Genomic DNA, 24,292 nt, shown 5'->3' on the forward strand with positions numbered 1-24,292 from the left:
GTGATGATTCTACAAATCTGAGCTTGTATGAACTATGAACTATGAACAATAGTGGTAATCTTTTGAACAATTATGTAATATGTCAAGGTTAACTAACGTATCATGCATGTAACAGTGTTGAAGTTGTTTGGGTCACCCCCTATCTTTCCCACGTAAACATAACACCAGACTTGGTTCACAATTGAATTCAAACTCGTGACGTGGTAATCTTTTTTGAACAATTATGTAATGTCAAGGTTAATTAATGTAGGTCACTACTGAAATAGTTAGGCCTGTCCTCATTTGAACATCAAACTTGGTTCACAACAAAATTCAAACTCGTGACACTGGCATGCGTCTATCACACATCCCGTACAGATTCAAGCATAGTTTCTTCCCATTCTTTAGCATCCCTTATCAAATTTGCACCGAGGGGAGGAAGGAAAGATCCAAGTCCCTGGACACAGTATCGGCTACCAACGCATAAAAATTGCAAGATGAATTTCACCAAATATTACTGCACTTAATAAAGAGGTGCAAAGATGGGGCAAATTAAAAGTCTGATGAATCTCTCTTTTTTAAAGAATTAATTTCTAAAGTAGGGAAAAAAGATGAACTGAATACCCCAACTAGATAAAGCCTGGAACACACCAGAATATTGTATCAGACAAACAAGAAACGAAACTACCATGTACTTGAATCTGTAAGATGGAAAGGCCAAATACATATAATGCTCAAACAAGGGTAAATCAGAAAATAAATGGTGGGAGTAACAGAAAATTGCTTGCAAAACCAAATCTATCAAACTAGTGGAATCTGTGAGCAGATGTGACTTTCACCAAAACCAAGTAAGACATCTAGCATTGCTAAACCTTCAGTACATGTTGGAAAATCAAATCCTTATTGAATTTGATTTTTCCAGAAGAGAAAAGGGAGAGCAAATATAAACACGGCATCTCATGCTTCATTCTTCAGAAGTCGCTCCACATACGCCTGTCAAGAGAATAAGTGGAAGTTAACATATAATTGACATCTCAAAAATATGAAGGATGAAAAAACCTTACAAAATGTCTATTGACACCAGAACTCGAGACATACAATCAGAAACCAATATACACATTATGCACACCCTTCCCCTTATGTACCGAGTTCATTGCCATGTGGCACCTTCAGTACTGTCTATGCACACCCTTCCCCCCACTCTCCTGGGCTAGAGCAGAAGCAAGAGAAAGACAGAAACACACACATTCTACGGGTAACATAAATGTTCATCTGTGCACACAAATGACTAATCATATTTGCAGAAAACAACATTTTAAGCCCAATGTGAGATAAATAAAGTAGAGTCTGGTAGTATGGATGGAAGGCCTAATCAAACTTCATATATTATGAACTTTGTAATAGGTAACTCACCTGTACAAGTTTGGTAATTTTTGGCTTTGAATAGGCCAGATATTGCTCTATTTTCTCTTGCGTCTTAGGAACATGTTCTCCTTGAATTGTACTAGTCACCTTATCAACCACCTTCTTAACAACAGTTTTGTGAACTTCTCTGCTCATCTTACCTTCTTTCCAAATGGGTTTTAGGATCTCCTTAACAAACTCTATTAGAGCATTTTTGAACAATCGCATCACCTTTTCATCTTTGTTACCGTTTCCCTCGTCAGCCTTTCCATGCATATTCATAGCTCCTGGATGATCATTTTCTTGCCCATCCTTGGACTCCTCAGGAGCTAATTTATCTTTTCCAATGACTTCAACTAATTTATTCTCCTGCTGCTTCACTTCATCAATTTGATCATTATTTCCAAGTTCAGGATCAACAGTAGATGATTGATTCATTTGCTCCATCGGAACCTTATTACTATCTCTATCCAAATAGGACGAACTGTCAGGGGGCAACTTAAAGTTGGCAGATGTATCTAGCTCTAAGCCATCTGGGGGATGGTAGTTATCTGAAACCCTCATCTCGGGATTGATCTGACCATATATAGCATGAACAAGTGAAGAAATGGGATTTGAAGGTGGCATTCCTGAAGGACCAGAGGGATTTAAGACTCTTTGTAGTTGGGCTTCTCGCAGTCCTTCCCCAAAATTTTTTATCATTGATGTTGGAGAGGTTTCCATTTGGGGTAATTGCTCACCAGTAACAGTACCGGAAAGATTTTGAGGGAATTTGAATTCCGGCATCTCTGGTGTGCCAGGTGCTTCTCTCTTATTGTGGCCAGTTGATGGGATAGGTAAGAACACATTCGGTTCTTGGTGTGTTCCATTCAGAACTGCCGAATGTTCCGAACTCATACCAGTACCTGTTCCACTGAAGCTCTGTCCAGGCAAACGGGCGTGATGAACAATGTCTCTAGTATTCATAAATTCATTTACTGCATTGGAACCAAGTGTTCTGGCAATGCTATCCTCTGTCAGTCCCTGTGGCTGTACAAAAGATCCAGCAGATCCATAAGGCTGAGTGGCTGTGGCAGATAGAATGATGCCTGAAGCTTCTTGATTTGAATTATGTCCAAGGACATGTGCCGAAGTTCTCTCCATATTTAGATCAGACGGTTGGGAAGTGAGATGAATATCTTGAGTATTTGTAAAGTTTTGTATAACCGAAGATTCTGAGATGTTCAAAGCATTAGGATTACCAGCACTCCCCATGTGAGGAGAAGCACCTCTCTCTCTGTCAGAATTCATAAATTGTGGTTCTGTGCGTCCCCAGACTCTGTTCTCGTTTTCAAAACTATGGCCCGGTCTTTCATTGGTCCTATCCGGAAGAACTGTGACAGCAGTATCTTTTCTCACAACACTTTCATCCCACCCACTAGCCTTTACAAGGTCCGAGGGCCTTCCTTCATCATCCCACTTAGGATCATTCAACCAGTTATTATTCTTGTCATCAAACCTATGGCCACCAATGTCATCTGAGGGCCTAATTTCATTATTTCTTGATGTGGCATCATGAGAGAATTTGCAATCAACCATCAAGCACTTCCCCGCTGCAAAGTACTTGCAAAGTGATTTTCCAGTTCTGCTTGCTTGATTGTCCTGACCATGATCAAAGGATGCACTTCGAGTGCCTTTGTCATAGTTATCACCTGAGGCACCATCATGGGAAAATCTGCATGATGCACCCCAGCGACAGTTGCCTTTCACAAAATCCCTGCAAGTAATTGTACCCCTACTCCGGTTTCTGTGCAGCTCATCCTCCAAATGATGCATGTCAGGAAGCCTATCCCTTGATTGGTACCCAGGACCTTCTCTAGCAGCATACCTTGAGATATGTCCACGCTCTGGTCGACTACCCAATCTTTCTGCCAAGTTATCCTCTGAATGGCCTCCATCCCTATGATTGGCACCATCTGGATGAAAGAACCTGCAGTCACTGCCTCTCCTACAATTCCCCGCTGCAAAATCTCTGCATACCTGGGAAGACATACGAGGGCCGGTTCTTCTATCACCTGATGCATATGGATCACGTTTAGAATTACGGAGAGGACTACGACTCCTATTCTGAACTCTCATACTCCCCCTGTCTCTGTCTCTGTCTCTGTCCCTGTCCCTGCTCCTACTCCTGCTTCTGCTTCTGCTCCTGGTCCTAAACCTGTCCCTTCCCCTGCTGCGACTCCTGCTCCTACCTTCTCCCCTTCCCCGGCTCCTGCTCCTGGCTCTTCCTGGGTATCTATCAAATGAAAAACAAACCACAACATATCAGTAGAAATATGATCAACCGCATCTTCTATCCCAACTCCCTCTTCCCCTTTCCCTCGACCCAAAGGGAAGATCAGGCAAAAGGGAGAGAGAACACCAAAAGAATGATGGAAAATCAAATAAACTCATACACACTTTGGAGCACGTAAAACTGAAATATAAAACAATCTAAAGTAGTAGCTTCCCACCAACCAGAGGTTCTTTCTTTACACATTGTGATACATGAAATGCATCAAAAACTCAAATCTAAAGAACCACCTTACTTGAGAGCTGATAGGTTTTACCGTTAAGTCGTCAATTATCTTTTGACAATCATGAGTATGATGCATTACTAAACCAAATATTGTAAACAGACCTGCGGGACTGAGCCCGACCATTATCCGGAGAGTGGCTAGTGCTTCGCCTTCCCCGCCTATCAAAAGCTGGAGACATGCTCTTATAATGGTAGTTTTCCTTCCTCAGCTCTTCTGCTCCTGTAACATTGTCCCCGGACGACCAACCAGATTTATTTTTGGACTGCCATGAATTGTCGGCTTTTGGAGGTCCCCATTCCTCATAATCCGGACTATTTCGAGTGTCTTCTTCATCCCACAGAGACTTTCGCCTTTTTGCATTTTCACCCATAGTGGCCCTTGATAGCAAATATCAGCAATATTTAATTTCTGTCATGAAGCATATCTGAACGCCTGAAAAGTATAGACATGATTTTACTATTTCAGTGAATCAAGCAGCCTCAAAATAGGAAAAATAACCTCCTATCATGTACCCTTTCTGGATTACTTTCATAGAACATTGACTTCTGTAATCCATAAATGGAAAAACTACAAGATAAAATATAACTTCCGGAAAAGAGTGAATGTTTGACCTTTAAAACCCAAAATATCCAGAAGATGTGTTGCAGAAATATGAATCTCAAGATGGATATGCAAGTTGCAAAGTTAGATGATGATAAAAGAGAGGAGCGAAATAGTTTGTCATGTCGTATTTAGACTTCCAAGTATGCCTGTCAATAGGTGTGATAATATGATGTGCTAAAGGGGACAATGCAGACTTAAAATCACGTAGAGAAAATTTATCCCAAAGAGCTATGATCTCTCACAACACAATAAAAGCAAAGTTACATATGGGCACTATCAATTAGTCAAAATTAAGACTACTTGTTATCACACATACATTGGATCTAACGTCTGTCAGGAGCTTTTACTTTGGTTAGAGATCTTTACGCTGGTCTCATGAGTGTAAATTTACAGATCCTCTAGAATTATTTTTATATCAATTATTGAGTACTAGAATCAAATGGGCCCTAATAGAGCGCGATTGATATAGAGGATTCATACAGCCGATATTGATCAATTGATTGATTTATTGGGAAAAGGCAAACTAGCGGAGCAGATAGAAATGGAATGAGACAGTCAGTCTGATGCAGTAGCGACCTCTTGATTTTTCTCTTAACCAAGACAAGTCTACACTAAGAATCAGAAATTTCCCTCAGAGTAAGTAGGAGCCCGTTTGGATTGGCTTATAAGTTGCTTATAAGCTGTTTTCAGCTTTTTTGAGTGTTTGGCTGGTCAGCTTAAAGTCATTTTGTGCTTAAAATAAGCTCAAAAAAATAATTGGGCCCATTTGAAAACAGCTTATAAGCCAAAAAAAAAAAAAAGTTAGACTACTCCAACTTATTTTTTTTAGCTTATAAGCTGCAAACAGCTTATAGGCATAAGCCTATCCAAACAGGCTCTAGATCATATTAATTTTGGAGTCTAGTTGCTAGGAGTATTTCAGCAAAACGATATGTTCTCTAAACATGGATTCAGCAGTGCAATATTATTGTTTTTGATTGGTAGCGACTAGCGATGCAATTTTTTTTTATAATCAAAGAAAAATCCGAGAGCTAATGGCGAACAGTTCCATGGTCAGTGGATAATGGGCTCACCCTCTAACTTTCTCCATTTAAACATCAGGTGTTTCTCTACGGCAGGATTTCAAACCCGTGCGCCTAACACATCACGCATTGCGCTCTTACTACTAGATCCAAGTTCTAGAGACAGCAGCAATACAATATTAGTTATATATACATATACGAGGACCAAAATAAAGTACCTACATTTGTTTTCTTCGATTGGTAAAGGAAAGTATGATATTAAATGCTTCCCCAAGATCCCCTTCCATATGAAAAGACAAGAGATACACGATTAGTGACAGGAAAACAAATTCCCTGTAACTTCAAGCAAAGAAAGAATATCCAACAAAAGTAGCTACACGAACTTGTGATCCAAGAATGGAACAAACAAAAGTAGCAACTATCGCCACGAACAGAATAAGAACCAGAAAAAATATTCATGTTATAGCACTTAAAGATAGCGACAACTCTGTTCATATCTCCAGATCATTATATAGTCAAGCACTTCCGACTGCTGTAAAGGTTCTTTATCCTAATTAAATTCTGTTTGGTTAGGATTCCAGAGACTTGGAAACTTAAATCGCATCAAACCATGAGTACAAACCAATGGTCCGGGTTCACTTGGTGAGTTGGTTCTTCTACAAATTCCGATGGCCAGCCACATAAATTTCTATGAATTGAACGATGCCTGGCCTTTCACAAAATGGAAGCAGCAAGTACTTTGAGCAGAATGAAGCATCAATGGAGTTAATGAATCCTCTAAATTTTATTGATAGATTTCACACCACTGCTAGTCACAAACATTTTTTTTTTTTTTTTGAGAAGGTAACATGTGCTAGTCACAAACATTTTAGTGGCTATAATATTGGATGCAGCTGAATGGAACACTGGTGAGAGGTTTTTCTTTTGATAAGGTAAACAATTTTATAAATGATGGGTAAATCCCGTAGACTAGACGTATACTAAAAGGTAGAGAACTTACAACAAAATATGCCTCCCTACATAACACCAATCCTCTATACCTATACTTGGTGGCACCTCACAGGTGCACCAGAAGAAAATATAAGAGAAAAGCATATATTACAACTTAACAACATCACTAACTACTACTTCAAAAGCTCTCATGTTCCTCTCTCTCCATAGAATCCACATAATGGCTTGTGGAGCAACATCCCAAGCCCTCTGTCTTCTCTTGTTCCTTCTGAAGGCCCAACTATACAACGCCTCCGTTGCTGTACCTGGCATCAGCCATGATATCCCAACCCAATTAAGAACCACCGCCCATAACCGCATGGCCACGTCGCAATGCAACAAAAGGTGATCTACATGCTCTCCGGAGCATCTGCACATATAACACCAACTAACATAGGTAATCCTCCTCTTCCTCAAATTCTATGTTGTCAGGATAGCTCCCCTAGCTGCCAACCACGTGAAGAAACACGCCTTCCTAGGTGCCCTAGGAATCCAAATAGACTTATACGGGAAATCAGACTCCTTCATTACTGAAAAGCTCTGATAATGCGGCATTCTAGGGACATCAATTAAAATGCGCATCTGATGCTGCCAGCTAATGCACGGTCATAGAAGATACAACCATTTTGCGAGCCTAAATATATAAATGTGCATCCAGCACTCATGTCCGAAGACACAAATTATATGGTCAGTCTTACATCAAATTCCATGAGGGAAGACTGAACTTGCTGATGCACCAATAAATACCCACCTAAAACTATTTACAAGGGTCTATCAACTCCTTCAAATGTTCTTCTATTTGTTCCTGTTTATATTATCCACATGTAACAAAGGAGCTAATTTCAACAATCTCATTCTCAGCCTCTTCCTTCTAAAATTCCATCCTAGCAGTAGCTCTCTAACAATTCTTGATGTCAACCATTCAGTTTCAAACATCTTCCAAACTATGCACCATAACATATTTTCCGTCGAACCATGAAGCAACAATTATTAACATTCTCTACCATAGTCTTGCATAAGAAACACCAACTTATATTAATCGTACTCCTCAAATTCTGCTGTGAGGATAGCTTTCCATGTTGTTTTTCAAGTGAATAAAGGCATTTCCCTTGAAGCTCCGGGAACCCAAATGACGTGTAAGGAAAGTTGCCGTTCTCTCTCAAGTAGCATGTTATCAGAAGACTTAATTGAGAAAAGATCATCTCTCGCCCTTCTCATTTGTGGCTGTTATTATCGATAAGTGATGTTTTTTGCTTGTAGAATGATTCGAGCACCTTGTTGAGCTCTTCCATCACCTAGCACTGCAAATTCCTTTTGAAATTCAGGTCCAAATAAATTTAATCTCTATGTTTCTGGCATACAAGAGTGAGTACTGCTGTTTGTAGGCAAGATATTAACGACGAGAGACAAGTTTCACAAAAAAGGGATATTGTTGCACCATTTTCAGAAGTTCAAAATTTCTGGATTTATTTCCAAAGTAAAGCCTATCCTTTTTTCGTACTCTCTCACTTTGCAAAGTTGTCGTACTATCGATAATTTTTCCTATCAATAAAATTATTTACTGATCAAAAAAAAATTATGGCTTTATTTTGCTACTTAAATGTGATATCTATGTCAAATCTTCTCACCCTTTCATTACGCTCCTTTGTAGAGTTGCTCTATAAGGCTGCATGATTGATTTCAATAATGCTACGACATGATCCTCCTCCGCAACACTTCTTACTCTACATAAAAACTTCGAATCCATTTTCATAATAAGTTGAATACCCTCCAGTCCTTAGCTCCTCCCCACCATCTTCACAGGGATGTTAATGTCCCCCAATTAGAAATATGGTAACTCTTTATGTCCGCCTTTTTTTTTTTTAATAAGGTAAGGTTTACTTCTTTATGTCCGCCTTGTATCCCATAAGATATCCTTTGTAACTTTATCAGCCTTTGAGCAATAAGGACATGTTATAGCTTAGAGTATTGAAAGACTGCTCTTAATCAATACCTCCTTTCTCCTTTTTAATACTAGCCACACTTCATCTAGAAGTATATAAGAAGAGTGGTAAACTCCTTATATTAATGGATGAACTTAATGCTTCAGGCAAACAACTTGAGCAATTCTCATGCTTCAGGCAAACAATTTAGGAGCAATTGTCAAAGCTGATTACTAGTACATCCAATAATCGAGCTTCAGATCTAGTCTCTAACCATAATCCCCGGAATACTGTCGAAAAGATTAACTTGTCCAAGTCACCGACCGCACTGCAAACTCGACCAACAAGTACAAATCTATCTTAAACTGTTTGGGGTAGGCTATATCTATATTCACTTAACTCTATTTGGGAATTAGGATTCTTTGCCCTAAATTTCATTTGTTCTCCCACTTGCTGACAGGTCTAGTACAATTCAACATTCTTCAAGCATCAATATGCTTATAATAGAAAGTGAAGTCACATATCAGGGACGACGAATCAAAGTTTCCTCAACCCCTTTTCGAGATTTGAACTAAAACAACTTAATTCACATTCTCAAGCTACCCCGTTACGAGATTCGAGCTATAACAACTAAATTCACATACACAAGCTACCCCTTACGAGATTTGAACCGAAACAACTAAATTCACACACACAAGCTACCCCTTTTCGAGATTTGAACTAAAAAACTAAATTCACATACACAAGCTACCCCTTACGAGATTTGAACCGAAACAACTAAATTCACACACACAAGCTACCCCTTACGAGATTTGAACCGAAACAACTAAATTCACACACACAAGCTACCCCTTTACGAGATTAGAACTAAAAAAACTAAATTCACATACACAAGCTACCCCTTTACGAGATTCGAAGTAAAACAATTAAATTCACATGCACAAGCAAAGACTTTACGAGATTCGAGCCTAAATTCACATGTACCCAAAACCCATAAGCTAAAAAGCAAAGAAAAAGCCAAAAATGTGTAGCACAAAAGATACAAAATCTGTTGCCCTAAATACAAAAACAGATCAATTTGAAGAAAACAAAAAAACCCCTAATTTGGAAATACGAAAAGGGTACTAACCTTTGACAGAGAAAGAGGAAGATCGAGATAATAGAGCTCCTTTTTCCCAAATTTTAAATTTTTTGGCTTTATTTCCCTTCAAGAGCATGTGTGAAATTAAAGGAGGGGTGTAATCATAGTCCAACAAGAACAACTAGATTATTTTATTGCATTATAAACTCAGACTGCCCTAAGTCTTTAAACAGACGAAGACCCAAGTGGGCCTAATAGAGGACTTGGAGGATGATGTTTATTCACTGCTGAATGCGTTTTAAAACTTCTTTTGGCATACTAGAGGTATACTACTAGTACTCCGTCCGTTCACTTTTATTTATCCACTTTTAATTACGTACATCCTTTAAAAAATAATAAATAAAATACATAATTTATCAATGTATTCATATTAATTGGTGCATATTTTTATTAGATTTAAAAAATAATTTGAAGTGAGTATTTAATACTATGGGTAAAACAGGAAAAAATAATATCTTGTCTTGATATGCTAAAAGTGATGAATAAAAATAAAAATTTATTTTTGTAATACTGGATAAGTAAAAGTGAACGGAGGGAGTAGTTTTTATTACGAACTAGTATTAGATTATTCCCATTTTGTTCGGTAAGTTGAGTAATTTCCTTGTGCTATCGTTCTATGTTTAATTTGATGTAGGCATTGAATGCGGCTAAATATATAGATATGTGTACTTGTAAATGTAAGGATATGTTGAAAAAACTTACATCATATTACTTGTGAAATGTGATAAAAATGAAAATATCTAATCATGCGTAGATACAAACAGTTAAGTTAAACACCTAACTTCATTAAATAGAATAGCAAGAAGGGTCAAAAACATCCCTGAACTATTTGAAATAGGTCAAATTGATCTTCCGTTAGATTTTTGACATAAAAACATCCTTGTGTTAGCCAACTAGTTTAAAACATGCCCTCCAATTAGACAAGTAGTTTGAATACCCTTCCTATTAATTGTTGCTCCAAAATAAGGGGAAAAGGCCAATTTTGCCATTTGTTTAAAGTTCGAGATTAGTCCTCTTAATTGTAAATACTTGAGTAAATACTTATATTAGAGATTATGATATTACATGATAATTTTTATACATTGCCAATTTTATTTATGTAATGTAAAAGTTTATTATTAAGTTCAATTAAATATTTATTCTATAATTTTCTTTCGACATTATTATATTCTCAAGTGAAACCTGAGATGACTAAAATTACAATAAGTAATAAAACGTACCGAGGTATAACTGAATTTGAATTTTTTTATCATATTATTCTTAGAGTTAGTAAATTGAATCCATTACTGAATTAATTATGTAGGAAAATAAATTTTTAAATAGTTATGCAAGTACGTGATTTCATGTTCAGAAATACCAACTCATAGAGAACTAGAAAGGAAAAAAAAAAGGCCATCTATCAACGTTCTTTTTTTTTTGTGTGTGTGTGTTGAAAGGAGAAGTCTATATACTACTTATTTTCTTCTAATTGTTATATTTTCCACATATTCAACCACCTCCAACCCAAAAAAAAATGAAAATAACAAGGGCAAATTTATTCCATTTTGAATAGTTCAAGGGTAAATTTCCTTCTTTTATTTGTAATTTTTTTGGGGCAACCATTAGTAAGAATGGCATTTTTTTAGCTAGTTGACTAAGGGCGACGACATTTTTGCACCAAATTAGAAGAATCTCATTTGGGTTAAAGGAAAGAAAAAATAATAGACATACAAAGGAAGATTGATGGAATGAGATTGGAAATTTTCATTGTAGTTACCTAGTCTTGAAAAGTAAAGGTGCGGTTTAGATATCAAAAACATTTTTTTGCGCGGATTGCCCTTCTTTTGGGGTGGTCTTTAAATTTTACCCTTCAAATTTGTGGTCTTTAAATTTTGCCCCTCATATTTGTGGTCTTTAAGTTTTGCCCTTTGCTTGGAAAGGTGGGCGAATACATGAAGTTCTGGGTTTGAACCCCCGCTCAGGCATAAAATAAAAAAATAATTTCGCCAGGCAGGACTGGGGGAGTGTATGCTTCAAGGCAAAGTCTGCCCCCTCCGGCAGACTTTTAGTTAAACATGACTAAAAGTCTGCCGGAGGAGGCATAGCGAAATTTAAACTTTGCTTTGCAAAAGTTTTTTAAATTTTTTACTGAGCGGGAGTTCGAACCCGGAACCTATGGGTTTTAGCCGAAGGGCAAAATTTAAAGACCACAAATATGAGGGGCAAAATTTAAATACCACCCCAAAAAAAGGGCAATTCTGATCAAAAACTCTTCTTTAATCCTTAAACTCTATGTCTAATCAAATACCTTTATGTAAAACAGAACGCATGTCCTCTGTCCCCCCCCCCCCCCCCCTCTCAAGAAATTCAACCAAAACCCCATTCCTTTAGACACCACCACCCCATGCAGGAAAAAGTTGTTCATAAATGATGAAAAAGGGGGATATAGAAAAGAAATGAAACATTGGGCTTTCTATAATCAATAAATTTCATAAATAATGCGAGTTTACTTCGTTACTACTCTCAATACAACAATGATATGGTGCCTCAAAACAGACAGATTCTCGATGAGACAGTGACTCCTTTTTGCAGCATTTTGCTGCAATTTAATACAATACCCTTTACCAATCCAAGAAAAACAGGAAAAAGACAGCCAAGAATCCCACATTTACACGAGGTCCGGGAAAGGGGCACAACCCAAGGGGGTGTAATGTAGGCAGCCTACCCTGACGCGAGCAACAGTGGCTGATTCCATGGCACGAATCTGTGACGTATAGATAGGTTTCACGGAGACAAATTTGTTGTACTTCAAGCCTCCCTTCTAACTTAAGTAATAAGATAGTTGGAGAAAAACCAACTCATGAAGCCAACCCCATTTGGTCAAGAGAAAACAGTTGTATAGGTAACAAGGCAAGATGTCAAACAATTGAAGTAACACAGCTGCAGAACAGACTATATTCGAGGGCGGGGCAAGTGTTAATACCATTTATACTTATGGCATTGGTTGACATTCAAGTTGTGATTCTGTATTACTTACAGAAGTAGCAAGGTATAGTAATGGAACCTCCTAGTTACAACGAAGAAAGCGAAGCAGTATTGACCTTGGGAGGTGTTGGAGAAGCTGTGGCATTTTCTGTCCAGTTCGTTTCGCCCCAGTGCCATAACATGCTTTCCCAGAAGCAAAAATCTTCAAAACAAGTCTGCAAGCGTGGGTCCTTTATTTTGATCTTCCAATGGCCATCTGAATAGTTAGCTTTCTCAGCTTCTCTTCGATCCCACTCCAGTGCAGCCTTCTGTTTAGACCTAAGCAAACAATATTTATGCAAGTTATCCGGCATGGCATCGTGGACCTTCCACCACGTCCTATGTGCCACATCACTTGCAAATTCCTGCAACTTTTCCACATTCCAGTTGCAATCGTAATCCCTGAAGCATAACCAAGGTTTCAAACCTAAGTAGTGTATGACATAGAGAATTGGAGGAGCAGCACCAAAAAGACGTGTTTTCATTTGCTTCTTCTCCTCCTCATCACCTTCCCAATAATGTTTCAAAAAGTTCATGTGTTTCGGGATCCTATGCCACCAGGTGAAGATTTCGTTTAGATACCCCTGATCCCCACCATTGTACGATTCAATCTCATTGATATGATCCATCAACAACTGAAATGTGCAATTTGATGGTTCAACAACCATCACACCTGAATTAAAAAGGGTGGCATTATTTCCTATTGCGGTTATTTCAGGCATCTCAAAGAGAAAATCAATATTTCTCAGTATTAATAAATCCGCATCAATGAAGATGATTTTGTCATAATCTGTCAGCTGCCAGAGGCGAAATTTGCTATAGTTCCACTCGTTGTATGCATCTTGTTCAGCTTTAGGATTCCTTATTCTCTTTATCGTGTGGATCTTCCAACCGGCAGCCTCCAAACCACCCCTGTGATAGTCACTGATAGTTTCATCAACAAGTATCACAAGATCTCTTGTTGAACCTGCCATGCGGATACTCTGAGCTGCAGCTATGGCCCCACATACATAAAAATTTGCTGAGTGGAGAATAGTTGCATAGGCTTCTCTTCTTACATTTCCAGAGTGCCAATTTGCTGCAGAAACTTATGATGTTAGATTCAGATTATCATTTCTCGAGAAATTAACTTGAACTTGGAGGTTAATCCTCTCATTGTTTTCATTTTAGGTGGAACAATAAAACAGTGCTCAACTGCTTATTCCACTCCACACTCCCCCAAGTTGCCAGGAAAATGAAAGAAAACACAACAAAATAGAGAAAGATAGAACCGGACAGAATGTACATGGTGTTCTGTAGGAAACCCAAATATTTGTCCCATGTCAAAACTCAGCTTGAATACCACTTCTGCTAAGAAAATAACTTTAGTCTAAAGTTTTTGGCTCAGAAAAAAGCAATATTGATGGAGCAATGTCACTGTAAAGAAAGGATCTTGGGCCCAACTCAACCCCAGAAGCTAGCTTATGAGGGGAGGATTGCCCAAGTCCATATAAGGAGACCAATGACCCATCCCTTATATTCGATGTGGGATAGGCCTGGCTTTGATACCATGTAAACAAATGGATCTTGGATCTAACTCATCCCCAAAAGCTAGCTCATGACGGGATGATTGTCCAAGTTCATATAAAGAGACCACCCATCCCTTTTTCATCCAATGCCGGACTCTTCAACACCCCACCTCGGTTGTGCGTTGGGTGTTTGAACTCCTTATCTGGACCTGGGTAATCTTCCCCTCATGAGCTAGCTTTTGGGGTTGAGTTAGGCCCAAGATCCATTCTTTACGGTCACCTAGCTCAACTTGACCCAGCAATGTCTTGCAAGGGGCAATGAGTAAAATTCAAGGAAAGTCAGATTGGCCGTTTTTACTTGTTAATAAATTAAAGGGAAAAGGGTCAAAAATACCCCGCTACTTTGGAAAAAGAGCTAAAAATATCCTCCAAACTTATTTTGGGTCAAAAATACCCCTCCCGTCCTTAAAGTTTTCAAATATACCCCCGTCTTAACGGAAATTATCCCCCAAAATAACCCGAAATCATTTTTTAAACCCGAACCAACTAAATAATAACTCATAAGATCCCCTTATTCCCTCAAACTTCATACCTACGTATTGGGGGAATAAGGGAATCTCATGGGTTATTATTTAGTTGGGTCAGGTTTAAATGATGGTGCGGGTTTAAAAAAGGATTTCGGGTTGTTTGGGGGGATAATTTCCGTCAAGACAGGGGTATATTTGAAAACTTTAAGGATGAGAGGGGTATTTTTGACCCAAAATAAATTCGGAGGATATTTTTAGCCCTTTTTCCAAAGTAGAGGGGTATTTTTGACCCTTTTCCCTAAATTAAACCAACAAAAACATACCCAGTGTAATCCCACCAGGTGTGGTCTGGGGAGGGTAGAGTGTATGCAAATCTTACCCCTACCTTTTGACGGGCAGGGAGGCTGTTTACGACCCCCAGCACAAGGAGAGATGAAAAAGCATCAGTAATAATAGAAAGTAATAATAAGCAGTAATACCAGTATCAGAGTTATCATGTTCTGACATAAACGTAACTATCAAGAACTAACCTTTAGCCTTGAGAGGAACTGCAAGTTCACATGACCCAACAGGGAGGTGGAGCTTCTCTCTTAAAGTGTTCAGATTAGGTTCATATAGCCATGCATTGCCTTCACGTACAACTAACTCTTTACAGGTGAACAGATTGGGAGTTGGAAAATGTTCAGTAACCAGAAGCACATGTATTGGATGATACCCTTTATTACTAGCAGCCAGCCTTGCTGCTGCTAGCTGCAAGTGAAAACGAGCTACATCTCTATACCAGTCCTTAGAATTCTTGCACGGAAGCTTTACAACTATGAGATCAATCCTTGGTTTACCTGGAAACTGAATTTTGGGTATAGAAGGACAAGTGGGAACCTCAAATTCTTCTTCTTCATCTATCCATTCAGGATATAATGTTTCCCATGTTATATTATTCTGGACATGATCTAGGTTCAAGATTACATGCTCAGCATCAGGTAATAATTCCTTCCACTGATCAATTTCACTGTCATTGAAGTTTAATATCCCTACTCCCTGATACTCATGTCTATCAGATAGTTTCTCAAGAACGTGAGAAATTTGGTCCCAGTCAATATCTAAAAGTGATGTATAACGTTGATCAGCCGAAGAATGATCGCTTAACTCTCTGTGCACCAAAGCAGCCCTAGAATCAGGATTTTCACCATTGACGCAAAGAAAAAAGAATTAGAATATCAGAAAATAATCTGTCCAACTGATAGAAGTTTCTCTATTTACACATGCAACAATAAATAATACTCATATCTGAAGGTCCCCGAAGGGCACCCAAGATAAGAATGTATGAGAAATTTTATTTGATGGTATTATCTTTAACATAAAGGACATATTAACAAAGACAAAACACCCAATACTTACCGAGCGCCTGAACTAGATATGTATTCTGTGTTATAAATTGATGGAGAATGCCAGAGTGACCAAATTGCAACCAGAGCAAAAACACCTAAGATAAGCTTTATAGTTGGGAATTTGCAGCTAAAATTCCTGTTTTTGGTAGGACTATGAAGGCCTCTCTCCCCATCTCTGAAAACTTTACTTCTCAAGAACCTTCGTTTGCTTGTTTCCTCGCTGAAACAAAGAACAGAGGTTAGCATATAAAAAGCAGGAAACCTAATCTTAAACATGACGAAAGAACTATCATGTTGGATGATTTCTGAATTTTTTATCCTTTAAGGATGACAAACTCACAACCTCTGCTCCTATTTCCAGGAGAAGAGTAAAAACAAAAATGGCATCGTACTAATTTCAGAGGTAAAGAAGGATGAGGTAAATCTGACTATTCAAAAGGTTCGTTCCAACCTGACATGGTAAAGATGGAGAGGAAAGAAACCACTTTTTTATCAAGAAAACTTAACAATGTAACGGAGAGGAAGAAACCACTTGTGAGATTAAAAAATCTCCCACCATTCCAAATAGAAAAGTTTATGAACGTTAACTGTGGCAAATGCCCTTTTTCTACTAATAGAACTTTATGCCAGAATGAAATTAAAAAAAAAAAAAAAAAAAACTTATTCTGTTCTGGCCAACAAATGATACCCTTCCATAATTCCATTACATCCTCTTCCTCTTAATCTGAATACATACTATGTGTGATTGGAAGTTATCTAATGTGAGTAAAACTCATAAGCAATGACGGAGCTAGGAATCACGAAGGGGATTCAAATATATAAAATAAACAAACGAAAAAGCCAACAGGATCCAACATCTACTATATATACATAAAAAATTTTGAACTTGTATATACAGTAAGGAATAGGATTTTGGTATTAGGAAAAAAAAAAAGTGATCTGGATGGATAAACGAGAAGAGCAGGGGTCAAAAAGCAATGCAAACATTTCTAGTCTACTACATCTCATCACCTTTATATACAAGCTCTCAGCAAGACTCCTAATTTAAATAATTTTTCTCGGATAAGCAGGTCTTCATCACTCAAATTTTCCATTAAGTCAGCAAGCATACAGGAAATGACAAAACAGAAAGAACTAGCAGTCAGACGATTAAATACAGCCTATAACGTGGAAGAAAAGAACTCGAGCAGCTGAAAATGTCATGCACAAATGTGTCACTTTTTTGGTGCCCGAATAAGATCCAATAAAACAAAAGCAGTTGCACAATCTCACCCAACCTGGTTGCTATCGAAACAACTAAAAGGTGTGTTCTATTACAACTAGACTCTCATTAAACACAAATTAGGTGCAGCAAAGATAATAAAAAACAACATTATACAAAAGTAGTCTCTTCATTTCACATTTAGGATATAGAATTTCTACAACTAAACTTCGATGACATTCAGTGCTTCGAGATCTACCAATGGCACAAGATTAACAGGAAGTTACCAATATCATCCCCCAAGAAAATGAACTTATACCCAGTGTCCCAAACTCTGATCTGGGTTACAGTTGGATCCAAAATTTATGTACATCTTCTCTCAAACAAGAAATCCATAAATTAGCACAATCTCACCCAACCTGCCCTCTTCATTTTCCCCCAAATAATGCTCAGAAGTAAATGAAACTAAGCAAAAAAGAACTTTATTTATACTCAAAACTTCAGTATTCAACCCCATTTCTCAAAATTTAAAACTAAAAACTCTCGACCCGCATACACAAACAGCAAAATAAGCACACCCAAATATGTAAACATGTACAAGAAAGTAAGCAAATGTGAATACAGTAATGTGCCCATAAGAAAACAAATTAAGATCAATGAAAAAATCAACAAGTAGAGACCATAATTAGATACTTACGTGGATACAGAAAGCCTCTGTCTAGGTTCAATAGGACTAGGTGCAGCACCAGCTAAACTTCCTCTCATTTTGGCTTCTTTTTATTTTTAATTTTTTTTTAATTTTTCTAGTTCAATATTAAAGATTCAACAAAACCCAAGTTCACATTTCAAAGATTCAAGAAAATACCATCTAAAAATCAGTTCTTGATTCAGTTGACTCTTTGGAAAACAAAGAAATAGTGTGATCTAGGTAGATGTGAAGTTGGAGAAAATGCCAAAGAATCAAGACTTGATTTTTGTCAGTGAAACAGATCAAAAACTACTAGTACTAAATTACTAGTAGGCATTTAAGGCGGCTTAAGTTTATACTATGTTTGTGTGTAAGAAACAACAATTTTCTTTACTGTAAAATTTGAGGTATTGGTAAAAAATAAGTCAAATTAAAGGTCCACTTTGAAAGGAAAAAAAAAATTAAAGGTCCACCAGACCAGGTGTTTTTTTTCTTTTTTAAAAGAAATGTTTTTTATCAAAAAATTGTTACAAATTCTTGTATGATTATATAAAGTATAATTTAATTCTTTTCAAATTTGTGAAATCATGTGAAGAAAAATAAGACAAAAAAAGACACTTGCTAATTGCTATCGTGTCATTGTAATTTCCTACTAGAGTACATTATTTGTGTTAATCCCAGTTGTTGAACAAACCAAATGATATTTGTGAAAGAGTGTTATCACCTTCCTATAATAGGTGATATTATGTCTGAGTGATGATCATAGCAATTTATTGTGGGTTGGTCAGCATTTATTAGGGAACAGTAATTTCTCTGTCTAATTTAATAGAATATTGGTTAAATTAGACAGGTAAACTAAAAGAACAAAGCCAAAACATTAACATCAAATTTAATAGAGGTACAACTTCATTAAAAGGGAAATGATAAAAGAATGCCCCTTTAGTATACAAAATATTTAAATCTACCTTTTATTACACTTTCGACCCTTTATATATAGTACTCTCGTCTATTTTTACTTGTCTAGTATATTAAAAGAAATATGTATTTTTACTTGTCCAATACAGTCAAATCTTTCTATAATAGCAGCATTTGTTTGAAAATTTCATGATTGCTATAGTGAGGTGATATTATGTATGTATACAAACATTTGATGTTTAGATCTCATTTAGACGTTATAAATAAAAGTACGCAAATAATTATTTTTTTGTACTTTTTATGTTATAAACGAAAACAATTACTTGTTAATTTTAAAATCTCAATTGATTTTCAAATCTCATTAATTAAAAATTGAAAAGATTAAAAAAATACTTATAAATCTATAACTAATTGTATCATACAGATAAAGAATTAAAATCTAAGAAACATATGCATTTAAAATTAATTAAGCATTTTAATATTTCAAGTTTGACGTAAGAATCTACAGTTGTAGGCTATTTTGTAAATTCTAGTCTCTTAGTGATAATATAACGCTTAAATTGACGAAGAATTTTGTCCAAACTTTCAGCAAAAGGGAATTCAATAGCTTTCCCTTGAAGGTTGTCTAAGAGCTTAGTATATATAGTTGACTCTTCTATATCACTCCAAGTAGTAGTAGGTTGAGGCTCTTCACCAACACTTTCGTTGTCACCTTCTAAATCTGTTGTCTCTTGTTTTTCCACTCCAATCACTTGTGCAATAATTTCTTCATCTGTGTAAGTTTCAAGAATTGAAAGTGTTGCGTGAAACTTCATCCATTGTTTGATTGGTGTTATGAGATGGGATTTGGGCAATAAGTGATGACACATTACCAACATCCTCAACAAATTCTAAATTTTCACGATTAACACTAGGGTTGTCATCTGTAGGTAGAATTCCGGTATTTCTCCAATAATGGAGAATGGTAGAGGTCTTAATATTATCACATAATATTTGAGTATGGTTGTTATAGAGAGATAATTTTACAAAGAGTATATCGCTATAATGAATGTCACTACTGTTATAGGTAGAATGTTGTTACAGAGAAGTAAAATATAACATGAAAATTTGATTTTGGAGAAAATCATACCGTTATAGTGAAATGTTATTATAACGAATGGCAATTATAGAGAGGTTTGACTGTTTCTCAGAGCATTTTGAACATGTAGTAGATTCTAACCGGTTCATATTGGAATTCCGTTAAAGTCAAGGGACAAATATGATATGATTTGCCAACAATAAGGATATGAATGGAGGTAAAAACTTGTTCGCACAGGATAGATACTTCAAACCAGATTCACTTATCATGGTTAGGTGATCTAATGAGATGAGAATGTATATAATTAGTTAATCATGATTAAGTGAGAAAAGTCACTTTAATATATATCCCGAAGGAATATTTGGTTTTCATGGACAAACGCCTACAATAAATCTGAACATTCAGCTAACTTAAAAGTAACTTGAATGAATAGAACAACATCCTTTAGAACTAATCATATGGATCTGTTTAGCCCAAACTCAGCCCTGTCACACATACATTTCTTTCCTTTTGGACTTAATTTTCCAAACTTGCCAAAATGATCTTTTACATATACAGCACAACCCCAACGTCGTAGATCATTTAGGTTTGGTTTATGACCAATCCATAGCTCATAGGGAGTGGAAGTAACTGATTTAGAAGGCACTTTATTCAATATGTAAGCCACAGTCAATAACGCATGTAAATTTGCCTAAGCCATCATGGACCTTGTCATGTCCAATAATGTTCTATCCCTCCTTTCCGCTACACCATTCTGTTGAGGTGTATAAGTAATAGTTAACTGTCTGGTAATGCCTTTTTCATTACATAATTCTTCAATTGTTTTGATAAATATTCACGGCCTCTATCGATTCTTAAAGTCTTTATACTTTTATCTAATTGATTCTCAACTTCATTCATATATCTTCTAAAGCTTTTAAGTGCTTCAGATTTATGAGAAATCAAATAGACATAACCGAAGCGCATGAAATCATCAATAAATGCAATGAAATACAAAGCACCAGATCTTGCCCTTACATTCATCGGACCATAGATATCATAATGGATTAATTGCAATGGGAATCTGCTCTCTTAGCCTTCCCAAATGGTTTACGTGTAATCTTTCCGGCATGACAATTTTCACAAGTTGGCATTTCAATTTTGGAGAAAGGACCTAAATGCCCTTCCTTTTCCAATCTATTCATCCGGTCTTGCCCTATGTGACCTAATTTTGCATGCCATGTAATAACATTAACATCATTGTTACTAGAATAACATGTCATTATACAACGGTCAACATAATCATCATCACGAAGTCCAAAATCATAAAAAATATTGTCTTGAGTAATTCTAACACCACTGCGACTAAAATTTAAACAGAAACCATTCAACCAAGATCTAGAAGAACAGACACAGAAACTAAGTTTCGTCGAATCTATGGAGCATATAGGACGTCATGCAACATCAAAGATCGGCCACGACGCAAGTCTATTTTGCAAGTGCCTATCCCTTTGACTTCAAGCTTTGCATTATTTCCTACATATATCCATCTTGATCCAGCACTGTTTTACTAACTGAATCTTATCCTTTATGGATTGTAGACTCAGGGACCACCGACCATGTAAGTCGTGATCGAGAAGCGTTTATGGAGTTCCGTCGAGTTTCACCTTGATCAAGGTGGATATATGCAGGAAATAATTTAAAGCTTGAAGTCAAAGGGATAGGCACTAGAAAAATGGGCTTGCGTGGTGGCCGATCTTTGATGTTGCATGACGTCCTATATGCTCCAGATATTCGACGAAACTTAGTTTATGTTTAAATTTTAGTCGCAATAGTGTTAAAATTACTTAAGACAACATTTTTTATGATTTTGGACTTCGTTATGATGGTTTTATCATTTTAGATTGTAATCCTCCAACTTATGACTATTATGTAATGACTTGTTATTTTAGTAACAATGATGTTGATGTTATTACATGGCATGCAAGATTAGGTCATATAGGGCAAAATTGAATGAATAGATTGGCAAAGAAAGGACATTTAGGTCCTTTCTCCAAAATTGAAATGTCAGCTTGTGAAAATTGTCTTGCCAGAAAGATTACACGTAAACCATTTTGGGAAGGCCAAGAGAGCAGAATCCCCATTGCAATTAATCCATTCTGATAGCTGTGGTTCAATGAATGTGAGGGCAAGATCTGGTGCTTTGTATTTCATAACATTTATTGATGATTTCACGCACTTTAGTTATGTCACGCCCCCAGGCCCACCTTAGGCGTAACAGACATCCAATGCTATGAACAACTCCAGAAGCTCCTTATAAAATCAATAAACGTCTAATCTCTTTCGATAATCTTTCAACAATGATATCAATACATTATGAATAGCTAACTGACTCATGATCACCATCAAATAATAAAATCAGCAGAAGTCTGTCATAAATGTATCGTTATATAACATAGCAACACCCAAAGAGTCAAGCAGTGACTTCGACAATTACCTACAGAATTAACGTCTATTTATGGAGCCTCTAAGATGATAAATATAACATAATATAACTTGGGGACATAGCCCGGAAATTAAACAATACTAAGATAGAATAGTGCCCCACGAATAAGCATGTGGACTCACCAAATAGTCCAAAAAGTAGCAAGCTCTCCTACTCCGCATGAGTTTCACGAACTTGCTCTTCAACATTACCTAACACACCATAAAAAACAACAATGGTATGCCTGAATACTGGGTACTCAGTGAATGTCTCTGGAACAATAGTTAATATAACAAAATAATATAATAAGGACCAGTAAAACAATGTCAATTAAATCGGTTTGAAATTCAGAGATAGCATAAATCATCAAACTTAGTAACACCATTAATGGAAACCGTTAAAAGAGAAATAAATCAATTTCAACTCATTATGTCGTTTATCACATTTAAGTCTTTCAATCAAGAACTCAAGATAATCAACAAGCCACTCATAGGCAACCAAAGTATAACCCATGCCAATACAGGCCCAAATCAATATAACGAAGGGACGACCATTTAAGGTTCTCTAAACTGCATAAAATCACCACATCGGGGTTTGTCACCCTCGACGGGTATCCTTCATCCCGAATAGCTAGGCAAAACCACATCGGGGTTATGAACCCTCAATGACTGCTCTTCCTTCCAAATGGCTAGGCAAATCCCACTAGGATCCATAGTGACTACCCTTCCTCCCAAGTAGCTAGGGCAAACACAAACAATAGAATCATAGCATAAAGCCAAATCACAATCAAAGCATGAAAGCCTATTCACTCATTGTGAGTTATGTTCATCATCCCATTAATAAGGGTACACCAATATCATTAACTGATTTATAAATTAAGTTCAAATCATTATTCAATTTCAATTCAACGAAACCCGTTCATAGAGCAAACCACATGAAATATCCAAGCTTTCCGAAATCAATTTTAAGCATCCCTTATGGGGTAATCCATGTTCAAAGATTAAAGCTTTATATTTCAATTCCAATCATCCTTCAATAAGGAAAAATCATGTATATATATATATATATAATAGTATAACACACATAAGGTTTAATGCGGGCTTGTCCCTCACGCACACAAACCTTACCAAACAACACCTTTAACATTTGAAAAAGTATGTTCGAAAAAAAGACACACGTCAAAAGAAGATTTTCAAAAGAGACATATGTCAAAATAAAGTTTTCAAAATAGATATACGTCAAAAGAAGGTTTTCAAAAGAGACATACCTCAAATCCCGCTAAAATGGTAGCAACAGAATTTCCAAGGTTCAACAATCACTCTACATTAGGTTTAGATGATAAAGATTAGAACTTTAATCGATTATAGGGCTTTCTACCCTTATTCGAAAAACTAGGGGTTTTTTAGCCTTAAAACTTGTTCTTGAATCCTCATGTAAATCATTAGTGAATTATAATTTTGTAGTATGCTCTACACTCAAACTTCATTAATAATCCCAGAAAAATCAGAAATCTTACCTTTCTGACAAAATCCACACACCCCAGTTTTCTCCTTTCTTGAGTTTTCAAGAATCTAGGGTTTGGAAAGATGAACTAGTGTCAATTTAATGTTAGAATGATGAAGTAATGATGAGAATTGATTAAGAACTTACCTTAGATGTTTTGGGGAAGTTTCAGGGTTGTTTCCTCTCTAAAAGTCGGCCAAAACGAAGTGAGAATGAATATAACGAAGTAGGAAACTTATAAAATTCAAAACTAGAAAAATAATGTGCGGCGGAACCCTTGCGTCGCGGACCCATCACGGATGAGACCACCTGCGGCACCCCTACAATGCAGTGGTGCCACACAAGGCAAAATTTTGATCAGAACGACTGCCGACCTTTTCTCAGTAAAACAGTCATTA

General features: G+C 36.8%; 2 protein-coding genes and 1 long non-coding RNA gene across 4 annotated transcripts; all 3 read right to left on the reverse strand.

The window, feature by feature from the left end:
* Positions 1–591: 591 nt before the first annotated feature.
* Positions 592–9,841, reverse strand: LOC132627264 (zinc finger CCCH domain-containing protein 55). Of its 2 annotated transcripts, XM_060342517.1 has the most exons (5): positions 9,608–9,841; positions 5,789–5,846; positions 4,043–4,373; positions 1,393–3,658; positions 592–972 (listed from the first exon to the last, which is right to left on the reverse strand). In XM_060342517.1, exons 3-5 carry the CDS (start codon positions 4,309–4,311, stop codon positions 937–939), a joined length of 2,571 nt encoding a protein of 856 aa, XP_060198500.1. In that variant the 5' UTR covers positions 4,312–4,373; positions 5,789–5,846; positions 9,608–9,841; the 3' UTR covers positions 592–936. The 2 variants fall into 2 exon arrangements, with proteins under 2 accessions (XP_060198500.1, XP_060198499.1); XM_060342516.1 differs by lacking the exon at positions 5,789–5,846.
* Positions 9,842–12,516: 2,675 nt separating this feature from the next.
* Positions 12,517–18,326, reverse strand: LOC132627265 (putative UDP-glucuronate:xylan alpha-glucuronosyltransferase 3). The gene is made up of 4 exons (XM_060342518.1): positions 17,944–18,326; positions 16,056–16,265; positions 15,188–15,825; positions 12,517–13,700 (listed from the first exon to the last, which is right to left on the reverse strand). Exons 1-4 carry the CDS (start codon positions 18,009–18,011, stop codon positions 12,670–12,672), a joined length of 1,947 nt encoding a protein of 648 aa, XP_060198501.1. The 5' UTR covers positions 18,012–18,326; the 3' UTR covers positions 12,517–12,669.
* Positions 18,327–22,372: 4,046 nt separating this feature from the next.
* Positions 22,373–23,972, reverse strand: LOC132622324 (uncharacterized). The gene is made up of 3 exons (XR_009575864.1): positions 23,908–23,972; positions 23,659–23,711; positions 22,373–22,603 (listed from the first exon to the last, which is right to left on the reverse strand). It is a non-coding gene; the product is annotated as an uncharacterized LOC132622324 (long non-coding RNA).
* Between the last annotated feature and the right edge of the window lie 320 nt (positions 23,973–24,292).

The sequence above is a fragment of the Lycium barbarum genome, chromosome 2, assembly GCF_019175385.1.
Source record: "Lycium barbarum isolate Lr01 chromosome 2, ASM1917538v2, whole genome shotgun sequence".
Taxonomy (NCBI): Eukaryota; Viridiplantae; Streptophyta; class Magnoliopsida; order Solanales; family Solanaceae; genus Lycium; species Lycium barbarum.